The sequence below is a fragment of the Vitis riparia genome, chromosome 4 (genome assembly GCF_004353265.1).
Source record: "Vitis riparia cultivar Riparia Gloire de Montpellier isolate 1030 chromosome 4, EGFV_Vit.rip_1.0, whole genome shotgun sequence".
NCBI classification, from domain to species: Eukaryota; Viridiplantae; Streptophyta; class Magnoliopsida; order Vitales; family Vitaceae; genus Vitis; species Vitis riparia.
In genome coordinates this window covers 8,039,479-8,055,836 of record NC_048434.1, presented here as the reverse complement: position 1 = coordinate 8,055,836, position 16,358 = coordinate 8,039,479, and the positions used below count along the sequence as shown (strand labels likewise).

The window sequence follows — 16,358 nt, the reverse complement described above, 5'->3', positions numbered from 1 at the left end:
TTTGAAAGTAGAGTCTTGATCATCTTGTCTCTATTCTTTTAATCCAATACCAACATCTTGTTGAGTCTTCTATCTTGAATTTTTTTTTTTGTACTAATATAAGACTCCTCAAGTTGTGGCTCCACCATCATAGCTCCTCTTTAAATTAACTTCCCAATCAAGTTATTTAAAATTTTCATCATTTTCCCCTTTGTAGTTACCAAGGCACCTTTATTAATGTTCAAAATATTATTCTTTGTAGAAAAAAAACATAGCCTAGAGTGTCCAAAGCCCCAAAAGAAATAAAAATCCTTCTTATTTTAGGAGCATGATTAACATTAGTCAATGTCATCATAGTAGCATCAAATGTCTTCTTCACCTTCACCAAACGAATTGAAAAACCAAAAGACTTAATGTCCTAACGCCAACCTTAATGGCTTTAGAGTTAGAATCATTTCTTACTAAGACAATATTAGTGAATCATTGGATTTGTGATATCAAAACAAAATTTATAACCTAATTCTATTGTTATAAAGTAGGTTTTTCCCTATCATAAAAGTTTTAAACAAAAAGCTATGATAGTGTAGTGGCTCTACTTATTATCCACTAGGATGACAAATGTATGTAATACTTAAGAAAGAATATGGTGTGAATTGAGATGGTAATGATCAAAAGGTCAAATAGTAAAATATCATATATAAGAGTTAAGAAAGAAGATTTTAAAATCTCACCTAAATTGATGCTTGATTGGCCTTTAAATCTAGATCGATTAAACCCTCAAATTAGGAATCCTAATTGTATAGACTAATAATTCATAATTAATCTTAATTTATCTTTAATTACCTTCCAATCATCTAGAATCTTCTCTCACAATCAAAGGCTCTCTAAGAAAGTTCATAGTTTAATTAAAGAGAAATAATAGAAAATATCACATTTTCGCATGGGTAACTTTAATTTTGCATGGTCATGCAAAATTGAAATAATTTGGCAACATGCATGTTGTAAGTTCTCTTGACCATTTGTCATGTATGTGTGAAATTTTCCATGAATTGATTCATTCATATTCTTCAACCCCTATCCATCACCATTTGTGAAGTTCATCTCTATTTCTTTTCCTTTTACTTTCATTGATGCTTGGTAAAAGTCGATCAAATGTTTGTGCATATGACAGGTACACGCCTAATACCCTTTCATACCACATCTATATCAATTATTCTCATAGTTCTTGAGAGGCTTATCTCGTATACACTTCTCATTTTCTTGTTTTAACTTAGTATTACTTTACTTCTGGTGGTGCAATAAGGTTTTTTTTTTTGGGAATTTGAGGAATTACTACCATGAGCACCATGGTATTCGGAATTCCTTCCATGACCACAACTACATCCTCGTCCTCGTTCATATCCACAAGTTTGGGATGATATTGCATTAACTTTAGGGAATGGTTCAACCTAGTTGGACAAGACTAATGATTTCTCATCAAAAACTCATTATTTTGTTCAACAACAAAAATACATGATATTAATTCAGAGTATTTGGTAAATCCACACTTGATATTGTTGTTGTAGGAGCACATAGGAGGCATGGAATGTAGTAATTTTTTTAACATGTTTTCTTTTGTGATTTTTTTTCCACACAACCTTAACTAAAAGTTGATTTTGAATAATAAGAAGTTATATTCACTAACAATTTTAAAATCTTGTAACATCAAGTGCACCAGTCATATCGAGTTTTTCGGAAAATCACAATTTTTTTTTTTTGTGATTACATGTTTTCTTCAAATCACTCTATAGAGTAAAAGGATTCTTTACTGTAAGATTCTCATTTTTTAAACCTTTATGGAGATGATGACGAAGGAAAATCAACATTTTTGCATGATCTTATAGAGATGCTTGATTTTCTTTTTTGATTGTAACTCCAAGATTCACTACATGAGGATGTATTTTAGTATCAATGATTTAAGATAGATAGTTTTTTCTCGAAATGTTAAGTGCCACAAATTTGATTTTTGTGAGATTCGACATTGTCAAAGAACTTTAGATATATGACAAAATAATATTATTAGAATTAGTTACAATAAATTGATAACATTTAGTATAACTTTTTATTATAATCAAAATTAAATAATTTGTTTATTGCTTTTGACAATATATAACATAATTTAAATGAATAAAATCAATACTAATATAAATATGTAAAATTTATTCTATATAAATAACCTCAAGTATAAGATCCGATAATTAACTTAAGAGCAATTCGTACCAATGACATATTATAAAACAAGAATAAACAAAATGTAAGCTATAAAAGAGATTTGAGAGAATGGGAGAAATAATATGAAAAGACTCTTACTTGAGGTATGAATCCTTATACAAGGTAGAAGAAACCTTTTATAGGTTTCACTAAATGACCTTCCATCACTAGATAAGTACAAAGTTCATAAATAAACTTCAATGTTTTATAAATGAAATTCAATTTGGTCATTCACCACTCATTTATAACATATTGTATATTTTTATCATTTATTAATTTTTTTTAAAATATTTTATGAGTTTTAATATCCATTTAACCTAAATTTCTTGTTAAAATTTTGATCTATATTTTTCAATATATTCTTAAAATCCAATTATTAATAATTTCGTAAAAACTAATATTTAATCCCCGGATAGAAACGAATTTTGTATAGATTAAGATTAATTTTTTTTTTCAAAAAAAAAAAAAAAGTTTTAAAACCTCGGGTTCTGCCGTGTCGTGAAAATTAGAGAGGAGGTGGTGTGATCGAAAAATTATTCAATCTCTCGGTCTCGGGGCTTCTCTCTAAAATGGCGCAGCAAACATCATCACGGCCATGGTTTCTGGAATTGGTGCCTCTAATGGTTCTCTTTCTGATTGCTGCTCACGTCTTGGCTTTGGTACTCTCCTTTTTTTTTTTTTTCCTTTGCTCAAGCTTCGGCTTTCACTTCATGTTTTTCCGGTACAGATCTCTGATTCTGTCTCTGCCTCTCTTCATTCTTGTCGTTTTAGGTTTACTGGATTTACAGGTTAGCTACTGAGAAACAACCTCAGCGAAGAAAGGCACACTAGAAAACATTTCAATTTTCGGATGTACACTGAGGTAAAACCCTATATGTGCTTGATTTGATGTAATTTTTCTAAAACACGTTTTTATTTGTGAAAAATTTTAATGAGGAATAAGTGTTACAAGTGCTTACTGAGTTGCTTGATTTCTTTTTTGGAATAAGTACTACTGTTATTGAAGGCCTGTTGTTTTTATGCTTTGTGAGTTATTGTTTTGTTTCTGTTTGGATGCTGAGAAAATGTAGGAAGGAAAAGAAATAAAAATTTCTGAATCTTTGATTTTTTATGATTATTCTGTACTCAGAGGAAACAAAAATCTTCTGTTATCCAGACCAATGCAACTTCTTAAATTAGTTGAGGGTTTTTTTTTTTTTTTTTTTCTGTTCTTAGCAAAATGCAGTGTAAGATTCATGATTTCCTTTTTGCTCTATTTTCCTTAGATTTCTTTGTGACCAATATGTGAGTCAGAGTATTGAATCAATAGGCTTAAAATTACATGGAAATGGAGTAATGGGGCAAATAAGGAAAAGGTCAAAGCTATCGGATGATTACTATTGAGTTTAACCGTAGTTGGTAATTGTTACTTCTGATTCTTCTTTCCTTTTTTTTTTTTTAATTAAATTTAAATTGAAGACTTTGGAAAATTCTTGATGGTATGAACTTTCCAGGATGAATGAGGACTAAACATTAGCTTATGTAGGTTCCATATTTCCGTGTGGCCCAACTAAGTTGATTTTGTTTCAATTTGGTGCAGTCCCTCTCTAAATTAATGTTTCAACATTCTATGAAGATTGCATGGCTCTATTTTATGTTTTATGTAAAATTTTGTTTCAAGAGCTATCACTTTGAAATGGGGCTAATACAGAGAATGTTAACCATGGTGGTAACAGATAGTGAGGAAACTAAATGGATTTATTTCAAGAAGTCCTGAAACTGGTTCTATGATTGTTCCATTTTCTTCATTGGGACTAGTTGGCAATGATTTCAGATCTTCAACTTATATGTGAAAGACAGTGCATTCATTCAATTTCCATGGAATGTCCAAATTAGCTCCTAGTCTTTCTTTGATTCAAGTAGCACTCTCAAACTGTTGTCTGGTTTTCCCAAATTGGTGAAAGGTCAAATTTGGGTCTGGTGTTGCCTCAAACTAAGGTTCCCATTTTTCTTTTTTGAGGGCTATGAATTGATTTCATGGAATCTTTCATTTGATTTGTTTATTTATATTTCTTGCTTAAAGAAGGCAGCATTGGGTGGCTTTTCATTTTGTTCATATGGAGTTTTCTGGTTTTGATTGCTCAGACTTTCTTGTTTGCTAGCCAAAGGAAATTCTTGTAATATTTTCAGCAATAAAATTTGGGATAGACATCCAAGTGAGTTTTCATCTCTTCTGTTCAATGGAAATTGTATTAATTGTAGGGGAAAACAAAGACAGAAGCAAATAGTGCATAATGTCTAGCTCATAAAAGGTATATCCTTTCAATATTGCTTCGCTTTTGGTTGAAAGAATTGAAATCTCATCTTTTATGCATCAATGTAATGGTAATATAGTCAAAATTCATTAGGATCTTGAGTTTTGTAGATTTATATTGGGATCCTAGCTTGTTTGGGGAGATGTTTGCAATGAATGCTTGAGTGTAGAGTAGTAATTTAAACATTTGCTGCCTGTTGAGGGAATGAGAAGGACAAGAGAAAGGCCAGAAGGATTTTGAGATGGTCAGAAAATACATGGTTGCATAGGATTCATGGGGGATTTGGCCCTAGACATAGTTGAATGATGAAAAAAGGAACATTCATGTGATCCATTCCAAGTTGTCAGGAATCTTGGGATATTGTGCTTTCTTCGGTTCGGTTGAGTATGGTTACTCTATTCTGTAAATTCATTATATCTGTATTGTGTAGGTGCTGACTGCCTATAAGTTCTTTCTTGGTTAGTGAGAATGAAAGAAATGCTCCCAAAATCTATGGCAAATCTTAAGTTAAGGGTTTGTACAAATTAAGACTAGTGGCTAATCAAAGGTAATTCTGGGTTGCCTCACCTTACCTGCTCACCTAGGTAACCTAGGTAATTGCCTTTGACAAAACTATCTATAATTTTATTGGGAAGGCTAGTTAGCTTCAATATTTCTAGATTTGCTGTGGAAATACCCTTATTAGTTCTGATCCTCTAAATCCATGTTTTATACTTTGAAATTAGATTTTTTAAATTGTACTATTTATCTATTTATTTATTTATTAATTTCTTATTTCCTCACAAAGGCATAAGAAGGTCTATCTTTTCCTTTGCCATTGTATAGATTTTGTCATTATAGGTCACAAATGTGCTTATGAAAATTAGTGCATAGTAATGTAATTTGTTTAGTTCAAGTCTTACAATAACGCAACACAGATATGTTAAATAGTTTATTCCAGTGTTTTACAAACCGGACCGAATCGGCCGGTTCGACCGCTAGTCGGCCACCAATCCGGTCCGGTTCGACCATTTGAGCTGGAGAGCCTTCAAACCGTCGGAACTGGCGGTCTTCAGGTGAACCAAACGGTTCTCATCCCCCCATCCAGCCTGTCTCAGCCGTGCCTTCCACCCCTTCATTCTTCTCAGCCCCATGCGGCCCCCTCTGCCTTTCCCTTCCCCTTACTTCTTCCCAATCCCCCGCCCCCTCCCCACCTTTCTGTTTCCGGTTGGCGCCCCACCCCTCGCCAACCCTTCCTTCTTCCAACCCCTCGCGGCACCCCGTCATCACCCCCCCCCCCCCCCCCCCAACCCATCACCTTCCCCTCTTCCTTTTGGCTACCCCTTTCCCCTCTCTTCATTTCTAGATTTTTATTTTTTTATTTTTTTACCTCATCTCCATTATTATCTATTTTATTTTATATTGGTTATTTTTTTACTTTATGAGTTTTAAAACTTGTCATTTTAATTGAAATTAATAAAAACATTATAATTTAAATAAATTTCTGATTTTAAAATAAGTTTTTGATTTAAAAATAAATTTTAAAATTCAAATTTTAAATTAAAATTCTGATTTTAATTTAAATTTCTAATTTGAAACTAATTTTCTAATTTTCAAATAAAATTTTAAATTTTAAATAATATATAAATTATTATTTTTATTTTTATAATTATTTTTAATTTAATAATATATAAATTATATATTTATGATGACATCAATTCGATAGTGGTTCAACCAGTGAACTGATAACTTTTCCAATTCAGAAAGCATTGGTTTATTCTGAGCATGGTTGTGAGGTATTATATAGTACAAGGATATGGGTTTAAAATTGAGAACACCTACTTTTTTTTTTGGCTACATGTTCTTTAAACGGGTCATGTTCATTGAAGATGAAAAGCACACTTGGTTAGATCAATACCATCATGAATTGATCTTGTGTGGCCTTTCTCATTCTTTTGTTTGCATTTTGAGGCCAATCCTATGTACACCCCATCCACTAGGTTTGCTTTCCTGGTGCCATTCAATATAGTTTCTTGCCTATAAAAAGAAATATTTGTCCCAATTTGATGTTCTATGAAAATTGTGATTATTTACTTCTTTCATATATCCATTATGGAGTATAAAAAATTATTAAACTAAGGTTATGATTAATGGTTTATGCGTTAGCTGCATATCCTTGGTGTTTTTTAGCTACAGTGTTATCTAATTGCTATCCTCCTTTTCCAAATCTAATGCACCACATAATTTCAATATTTATATGTACAGGTTGTACATGCACTTTTTAATGTAAATTACCCGTCTTGACCCTGTGGTTTCCGTCCATAAGATTGTCCCCCTTAATTTATGAGTTGTGGCTCCTTCCATAAACTCATGCCCCTTTTAAAATTGCTCGCATGCTAGTCATAAATACCAAAAGATGCAAGACCTTTGAACTTTGAGATTATTCTTCTTACCAATAAGACTGTTGCTCACGTATCCATTTTTCACAAAGGACCTAGAACATGCTAAAAGTAGAAAATAAAAATTCTACAATCTGGGAACCTCCCTATGGTGAATGAAGGGGGGGTTTCCCTGCTTTTGTCTAAGTTTGCACATGACACTAATTACTGGAGTCTTATCCCTTCTTATAGGTTATATGTTGGTCAGGAGTAAGGATCTTTCTACAATTGACTCCCAAACAAAAAGACCTACTTTTGTTGGTGCAACAATGCCCTAAACCTTCATGGTTGAAAAAGAGACTAAGTTTCTTGAAATAAGTGACCTATTAAAGGATTTCACTGAAAAACTACCTCACTTAGAGATCTCCCACACCAAAATCTTCTCTCTTCCCTCTCAAACGATTGCATCGAGGGTAAGGCAAGTCCAAAATCCCAATCATGAATATGTCTAGTAAACCTTGTGTTCCAAGAATCTTATGGATCCACCAATTGCCTATGATCAACAACCAATGCTACTTCTATTAAAGGCAATTTGAACAAATCTGGGAGATGACTCCTTAATGTAGACTCCTTAGTTGAACTAGCAGACCAGGATTTTGTTCTTTTCTAGTTTCCATATCGAGCTTCTGCTTAGAGAATGCAAACAATGTCACCTTCCTCTAGTAGTCTTCCAAAGCCCCAAACTGACAGTCCCCTACTTTCTCTAGAACTTTTTCCTTCTCACAAAACTCACCCAAATTACCTTCCTCTATGTCTCTCTTTGTGGCAACTCTCTGCAACAGTTTCTAGTAAAACCTTATTAAGGATTAGAAAACTCCTTACTATAAGTCACTTCTATTCCCACCACAACAAATAGTCTACCAATTAATCAAGTTCATTGCCCATTTAGAAACTCCATAGTCTCTCCTGCCACCATCCTTTGAGAGTCTGTTACATATAAAAAATCACTAGAAAAGAGTACATGACATAGATTGGTAAACTGGAAATAGTGCTTTTAGTAAGTGTAAAATGATCATCTTTAGAGAGGTGCTGCACCTTATATTTCGGGGAGCCTCTTTCAAAGTCATTCCTCAATTGAATGCTTTGCATATTGATCCTTTAAAGGAACACAAGGAATCTAAAAATGTATTTAGATAATTAGACAACAAATTCACTCCTCCAAACTAATTCTCTTAAAAAAAGATGTTGGACCCTCCACATCTCCACATGCCCACTTTAATAAACTCACTCTTCCCTACCAATGAAAAAGGTGCCTTTTGGATATGAATGATTGGTGGTAAATATGGAGAGGAAGAGGGTGGGTGGTAGTCCGGTGTAGCTAGAGATGGGTAGGGAGTTCGTCTTTGGAAATCCATTAGGAAGGAGCGAAATTCTTTCTTGGGTCATTTTTCTTTTAAGGTGGGTAATGGGAGGAGGGTGAAGTTTTGGACAGATAAGAGGTGTGGCGATGAACCGTTGTGCATTTCTTTCCCTTCTTTATTTGCTTTAGCTATTGCAAAAGAGGCTTGGGTGGTGTATCTTTGGATACCTCATGGGGAGAATGGTCATTGGAACCCTTGTTTCTCATGACCTTTGAATGATTGGGAAGTGGATAAAGTTGGGGATTTATTTGTCAAGTTGCAAGGAAAGGTAGTTGATATGGAGGGGGAAGATAAGATGGTGTGGATGAACAATCTTAATTTCCCTGTGAAGTTCTTATATGCCACTTTGGAACCAGGGGCTGCTGTGTCTTTTCTAAGGCGGGTAGTTTGGAATTCGTGGGTCCCTTTGAAAGTTAATTTTTTTTTGTGTAGGAGGCAACTTGGGGAAAAGTTTTGACTTTAGATCAACTTTAAATGAGAGGGTGGTCTTTGGTCAATAAGTGTTTTCTTTGCAAAGAATAAAAAGAATCCATAGATCACATCCTCCTTCATTGTTCTCTGGTTAGGGTCCTTTGGCAGCTGTTGCATGCTATTTTTGGTATTCACTGGGTGCAAGCTGCTACAGTAAAAGAGGCTCTTTTAGGTGGCATGGTTTGTTTGTGGGTAGAAGGAGGAAAAATGTTTGGAGAGCAACTCCTTTATGTCTCTTTTGGACGGTTTGGAAGAAAATAAATCTTAGGGCATTTGAGAATGAGGAGCATTCAGTTAAGTTTTTGAAAATGTTCTTTTCTAGAAATTTGTTTGCTTGGGTAAAACGGTATACAGAGATTTTGTCAGTCTTTATTTGATTTCTTTGGGTGGTTGGGTTCTGGTTAAGGGTAGGGGTTGTTGGGGTTTTTTCTTTTCTCTGTGCTTTAAGGTGCCTTTTTTGTATACATTCTGTGTACTTTGGAGTGTCCTTGTGGCGTTTTTATGTTTTAATGCATTTGTTTTTATTTCTCAAAAAAATATAAACTCAGTCTTCCCCAAAGTGATCTGTAAGAGAGACAGCCTGAAAACAAAGCATAATACCCCTCAAATGTAGCAGCTAACAACATTAGCATCACAAAAGAATGTAATATCATCAATGAATAATAGATGAGAAATGTCCCATCTGTGTCAACCCTTCCCCCCACCTTAAAATTGGTAGTGAAAACCACTATTCAAAATCCTTGAAATGAAATACAATACAGCCACCATTACAAAGATGAATAGATAGGGGAAAACAGGTCCCCTTGTCTCAGGCCTCTCAAACTTTGGAAAAAACTAGATGACCATTCATTAAGACTAAGAATCTATATTAGATATAAAAACTTTATCAATCTATCTTAGTTCTGATTGAAAGCCATTTTTTTTTTTTGTTTTCATTAAAACCGAAAACCCCTATAGGCCAATTTAGCTCTTGAACTCTTCTATCTAGGATGAATTGTTTCATTCTCAATAAGAATATTACTAGAGATCTGACTCCATCCAGAAACACGTTTTCAGATTCTAAGGCCACTTCCCATCCACCTTCAGAGTACTAGTGAAGATTTGGCTAAGAGTTTGTGGAGACTGCTAACCAAACTAATAGGCATAAAATCTTTAATGTCTTTGTCCTACCTTTTTAGAGTTCAATGCAACAAAGGTAACATTGAAACTTTTCTTAGAAGATCCAGTAGCACAGAAATCCCTAAGGAAATCCAATAAATTTCCTTTAACTGTCTTCCAGTTATTTTGTCAAAAAGCCATAGTAACCCCCATCAAGACCAAGGGCTTTGTCCCCTTCAAGATCAAATAAGGTTGTTAATACCTCCTTCCCAAATAGCCTCTCAAGTTTCATTCTACCCTCATCAGTGACGTTAAAGACAGCCCATATATGCAAGATAACCTGTAGGTCCAAGTATATGGTTCTGGGAGAAATCTGAATATCCCCCATGGAACTGGGCACTGTGGAAGAACTTAATGTTCATATTTTCTTCCCTTTTTTGGCATGAGGCATAATTTCACATTTATTTATTAGAAGTATTCTTCAGGAGGCATTTTTTTTGGGGAATGAACTTTTACAAGCCTTTTGGTTGTGATTTTTTTGCTTTATTATTTTCAGATGAGCTTGAAGGGTGAGGTTGTTATTCAGTTAGGGTGTACTACTGTAACCATGTCATGTCTCTCATCAGATCAGTGATATGTCAAAGCTTCTAGATATTTACTGTGAATTCTATGGCTTTTTTGGTAGAGGTAGTTGAAGCCTAAACCACAAACCTTAAACCAAAAGATTCTTTATAAGAATTTGAATCATTATATATTTCTTTTTAGTATTGTTTCTTATTAGGATTAGTTGGTATTTAATTATCATTTTAGGCCTCTCGTATATGAAAGAAAGCATAGGTTGGGTTGTAGCAAGCAAGGCTTTTAAATGTTTGCATAATGGGATATATCACACCTACAACTTCAGGATATTTTAAGAGATGTGGGTTGCAGAAAAGTTGGAAAACTTTCAAAGAATGAAGAGATTTTCAGTAGAATTTAATGTAATCCTAAATGTTTAAAATATAGAAAACATGGGTATGAAAGTTTGACAAGTTTAGGCAGTAGGTTATGCGCTACCAGCCAAGAAATTATTACACATTGAGAATTAGGAGGAATTTTTTTTTCAGATATTGAAATGTTATAACGGGCATGTTTGCACAAACCAAGGCTAGATGGAGTGTGCATGGGTGGCTCAAAAATGCATTTTCTATTTTAAATGGGGCAAGTATAATATTGCTGCTTGAATTGGTGGCAATACTTTTGTAGGTTCTGTTGTGACTAATCCATCTTCATGTAGTATCAAACCTGTTTATGCAAGTTTTCCTTTAAAATGCAAGAAATTCAAGGGCAGATAGTCTATATTGAGTGGTGACCCTTGTGATCAGGGCTACCATCTTATATCTGCTCTGGTTTTGGACAATTGAATAAGAAAGAATAACATATTATTTTGTGAACTTAGTGTTTGTTAATCAAGAATTTTGATGGTTTTCATTTTTTACTTTAGGAGTTCATTTTAACCAATAAAGATGAATTATTAGATTTACAAGACCCTGATGTGTGCAGAAATTATTCTATCCATTGAGAACACACAACATTGAAGAACATGGGTATTTTTGGGTTTTTAAGGAATTAGATGGAACTCCATGCAGAAATGGAAGTCTATGGTAATGGCTCATGGCTGGTCTGAACTTATTTGATTTCTACGATGAGAACATAGTTTTTGTACATGGTCATATGTGTGAATTATATATTAGGTATTCACATATGCAGAAGTTGTAAGTATGACTCAAAAGGTGCATAATATGGAACTGAATCCTCATGTCAATCTAAATTTTCAAATTTTCTCTTAGTGAATACTCATATGGAACTTCTGCACTGGTCCTTCAGCCTGTCTGGGGATGTTACTCGCACTCTACCCAACTATGGTTAATCTTCTCTTCTATCAATCTGGTGACATCCTTGTTGATTATGCTTGTTTATTTTTTAGCACATCAGCTAATCTAACTATTAATATTATTCAGCGATCCATAAGAACTGGTAACTTGTCAAATTGGGATGTGCGAATACTGTTACTCAAAAGCCAGTAACCCATTGACTCCTAGATTTAGCACAAAGTGACATTAAGAGGGTGTTTGTTTTTTAGCTTTTTGCTAAAAGTAATTTTCTTTTAGACTTTAGTTGTTTGTTTTTCTACTTTTTCATGACTTATTATATACTTTTTGCTGAATAGAAAAAGTCGAAATATTTGGTTTTTTTTAATTAGAAAAAGTAACATGCTGATTTTTCTTTACCTTTTAATGCTTAATAGAAATAAAATATTGAAAAAACAAACAGTCTAATACTTAACACTATTAAACATTAAAATTTTATTTAGAATTAAGTAAAAAAACAAACACCACCTAAGACTTTTTCCCACTCTTAACACAGTAATTGTGTTCTGTTGTCAATAGCTTTTGCTACTCTTATTCTCAAGAAAATGGGACTAACCATATTTCTTGTTCTGCAGGCAGTTTAACAGTGGATTTGATTGGATACAATGACAAAATGTTATGTATATACAAGATTGTTTGTAAGATGCTGCATTTACGCATTCATTAGTTTCAATTCTTTTTCCACAGAAGATGCGATATGTGGGCCTTTGCCTCCATGATGTTCCCCGGAAGTTTTAAGCTTTGCTTCGTTTAATCAGATTGGACCTGGCCTTTCTTTTTTGGGGCTTGGCCAGAGTACGGTGCTGAGGCAGGGCAGGCTTTATATTTGAATATTTTGAAAGTACTTTTAGTCTGGTGGGATCAGGCTTTGGAGAAATTAAAATTTGGTTTCAAGATGATGTGATCTTTGGATGTAGAAATTTTCTTGCATAACTTATTTTTTTTTTCGCTCTTATTGCTATTATTATTTGTGGCAAAAATCAAATTTGATGACATTGAAATCAAATGATGAGCAAACTGTAGGTTATGAAATCTCATTTCAGAAATTCAACTCATAAAAGTAATTGTGCATAGACATTTATTCTTTGATGGTGAATAAAGGGAGTATAATAGAAGTAGAGTGCCAAAAAATTCACGCGAAAGTATACGAAACATATACAATGGCCGCTGAAAAGAACAAGCAAAGAAGATGAGGTATAGCAAAAACTAGTCTCTCTTCCCCAATGAGAGCTCTCTTTTTCCTCCTTTGATGAGAGTTCAACCAATCAATGAAGTTAATGAGGACATTGGGTCTTGGTCTAGTCTATATACAAAATTAGATTCATCCAATTTTTAAAGATTTAATTCAATTTTTTTTTCCAAAGGAGTCTTCAAAGAGTTGAAGTCCTTGTAGTTTTGTGTTGTTCTTGGTATGATTTTTTATTTGACGAATTTCCTTGGAAACTAAAACTTTTAAGCTCAAATAAAAGCATTAGTTTCTGAACTTTGTTTTGTTATTGTCACAATTAAGTTTAAGGAAATCTTGGGCTAAACATGTGTAGATTTGATCTAATTGATAAATACAAGGGAGAGGGACTACAACAGCTTCGCCCCTTTGCATTAATTGCACTTAGTTTTTGGCTGGCTGACAGATTTTGGAATATGGCAAATCCTGCTGGAAGGATTTCCATGCGTAAATCTGACCTAATTCTATAGTTTGAGCCCATGGTGAGCACAAATTATATTTTCCTTCGGAATAGGTGTTTCTTAGGAAATCTTTTAGTGAAACAGATGCTAACCGGTCAGAAAACGTTTTTGCAATACATGGGCAGAATTCCATGGGAATTGCCAAAAAAAGAAAAAAAAAAAAGGGTTGGAAACATGTTTACCACTAAATGTTTCCCCTTCTCGCAATGTCTTTGCTCCCTTCAACTTGAACTAAATCACTTTTAAGTACTACACCCATTGCCCATCCTTACATGTTGGTTGAAAGATTAAGTTCAGGGCTGTTTGGAAATGTTTTGTTGGGCGATTCTCAAAAAAAATTTTAAGAATAATTTTTAAAAATAATTGTTTTATGTTTTTTACAATGAAAGTTTATTTTAAAACTTCAAATATTAAAAAGCTATTTTTTAGAATAAGTTTTCAAAAAACTGTTTTGTAGTAAAAGATTGTTAAATGTGTTTTTAAATTTGAAAAACAATTTTTTTTTTCTTTTAAAAAGAGAGAAATATTTTCAAAAGCAGTTCTAATCAGAAAATTTGTTTCACCATTCAAGCCACCTTATGGATTGTCAGGAATTTTAAATATAAAAAATATAAAATTTATGCACATGTTTCTTGCTTGATGAACAGTTTTTTTTTCCCTCTTTAGAGCAATGGCATATATAAAAGAAGTAGACTTCGTATAAAGCATCATATGTTTCACCATTCAAGCAACCTTTTGGACTGTTAGGAATTATATATATCAAAAAATATAAAATTTCCAATAAAAATTCCTAATAAACACGATTTCCTCTTCTTGTTATCCTACTTTGCATTGATCATACTATCCGATGCAATACCTTTTGTTTTGAATTCCATGTTGCAGATGGATCTAGCTAGTTGATCATCTTTATCAAAAGTTCGTGCTTAATTTTATAATATCTCACATTAAATAAGAACACAGAAGTTTTTCTTAACCCTATAGATTTGTTTTAAAACTATGTAAGCTCTTTTAAATTTAGAATGCACAATATTTACATGATTGGATGTGAATCGTTACAAAAAGTATTAAAGTCAATAATTGACCTCGGTATGGGAGTTTGTTTGACCCTATAAATGATATTTGTCTATCTGGTTACATAAATTTATAGGATGCAATAAAGACGTGTTTACATAGAGGATAATTGTAATATTTTACATTGAATAATGTCAAGTATGTGATTCCTTTTAATTATATAAATGTATTTTAAAATTATGAAGACTCATTTAGATTTAAAACTAATATATCTACTTATAAGTTCTACATTCATGATTATGGCCCAACACCATCACAAACTGTCTTTCTTACTCCTCTTTATTATTTAAAGGTTGAGGATATTCATCCAATAGGTAAAGCAAACTCCTTAATTAATAGACGGTGGAACAAATAGAGTACTTTATCATGACGAGGAGGACTTATCCTCTTATCCTCCCCTTTGCTTAGACGTTTCATACCTTCCTTTTCAACTTAACTTTTTTACTTTTTGAAGGGGTTTTTCTTTCTACTAGAGATGTTTCAATTTCTCAAATACAATGATTTATGGGATTGTATGGTTATATATTTTTTATTTAATTTTTCCCATTTTGTAGGATACAAAATTTGTAAGAATTGGTCAACTTTCTTAATGTAATTTAGTGGACTGTACCCATGTTTTCTATTGGGCCCAGACCAGAGGAAAAGTCCAGGAAAAGAAAATTAAATTATGAAGGAATGTACCTTTTTTCAAAATTTTCACAAGCTTGGTCTAAAGGGGTCGGGGCTGCCTTTGGACTGAAATTTTCGGAAGGAACTGGGCGGAGCTTGGGGCCCAGCCCCAGAGGCCAAATGCCGATTTTGCATCGAGGTGTTTAGAATTTAGAAATTGTCAAGCTTGTTTTCGGTTGTTCGAAGGTCGAAAGTCATTTTCTCAGATATGGAAACATTTTTTTCCTGCTCTTATCACATTGTGAACATTTTGAATTTTGTGGGCATTATAGCTTTCTTTGTCAAGATGTTACTTCATACCTCCTGTTCAGCTTCCAGAGACATCATTTCTTTGTCCACTTGAAAAATAAAAAAGTTGTCTTTTTTGGATTAAAGGACAGAGTGGGAAGGTAGGTTTTTTGGACTAAGTAAAAGCTATGGTGTCATCAGCGAGCTAAAAGAGACAGGTAATGAGATTCTGGCCGACATGATGCTGTAGCATATATGCTTTTGCATGCTAATGAATGTCAAAATCTGTCCTTGATTTCAAAGGTGAATCACACGCACAGCCGACACGAAATATAGTCCATAAATTCAGGCGGTTTCATTGATGACAATTCAACAAACACTTGGCCTGCGCGTTCTAAGACCACTGTTTTGGCATCACGCCTCTTCCAACATTCTTGGTCAGGGTTGCCCGCCTACAAGACCATTTGAATGGTCCGTACTTGCTCAAAAAAAGGCCCCTTCCAGGCTCCACCCGCCTTTCTTTGCATTCTCGAAGTTCCTTTTGATTCTTTAAATCAAGTAGCATTCATGTGTTGTCTTTATGGTATGAAACCCTGAAGTAAAATCTAATGTATCATCTTGCTAGGGGTAGGGCTAAATTGGTAAATTGGTTATCATGGTTTTATTTGTTAAGACAACAAAGTCCTTTATTTAATGATACTATGTTTTTTTTCCTTAATTATCATTGATTTTCCATAAATTGTATGGTTGGACACTTGTTTTGAATTCAATACAAAGTTTGTGTTGAGGAATCTTATAACTTAATTTAAAGTATATTTTAGAAATAATTGATTAAAATGGACGAAACACTCTCCATATTCATGAATTTATCAATTCAAGTAACCAATTTTTTATATAAATATTTTTAACGATTTCAAGTATTTA

The 16,358-nt window shown here is 33.4% G+C and overlaps 1 protein-coding gene and 1 long non-coding RNA gene across 3 annotated transcripts; both read left to right on the top strand.

Moving 5' to 3' along the window:
* Positions 1-2,734: 2,734 nt before the first annotated feature.
* LOC117912200 lies at positions 2,735-12,835 on the top strand. Of its 2 annotated transcripts, none has more exons than XM_034826702.1 (3): positions 2,735-2,888; positions 3,001-3,091; positions 12,468-12,835. In XM_034826702.1, exons 1-2 carry the CDS (start codon positions 2,799-2,801, stop codon positions 3,058-3,060), a joined length of 150 nt encoding a protein of 49 aa, XP_034682593.1. In that variant the 5' UTR covers positions 2,735-2,798; the 3' UTR covers positions 3,061-3,091; positions 12,468-12,835. The 2 variants fall into 2 exon arrangements, with proteins under 2 accessions (XP_034682593.1, XP_034682592.1); XM_034826701.1 differs by having other exon boundaries at positions 2,737-2,888; positions 12,356-12,835.
* Positions 12,836-15,272: 2,437 nt separating this feature from the next.
* LOC117913646 lies at positions 15,273-16,152 on the top strand. Its single transcript, XR_004651126.1, has 2 exons — positions 15,273-15,652; positions 15,738-16,152. It is a non-coding gene; the product is annotated as an uncharacterized LOC117913646 (long non-coding RNA).
* The last annotated feature ends 206 nt before the right edge of the window (positions 16,153-16,358 follow it).

Coding starts and splice junctions, on each gene's coding strand:
- LOC117912200 (XM_034826702.1), top strand. CDS start 2,799: ATGGCGCAGCAAACATCATCACGGCCATGGTTTCTGGAATTGGTGCCT. Junction 2,889..3,000: donor CTGCTCACGTCTTGGCTTTG/GTACTCTCCTTT, acceptor TTGTCGTTTTAG/GTTTACTGGATTTACAGGTT.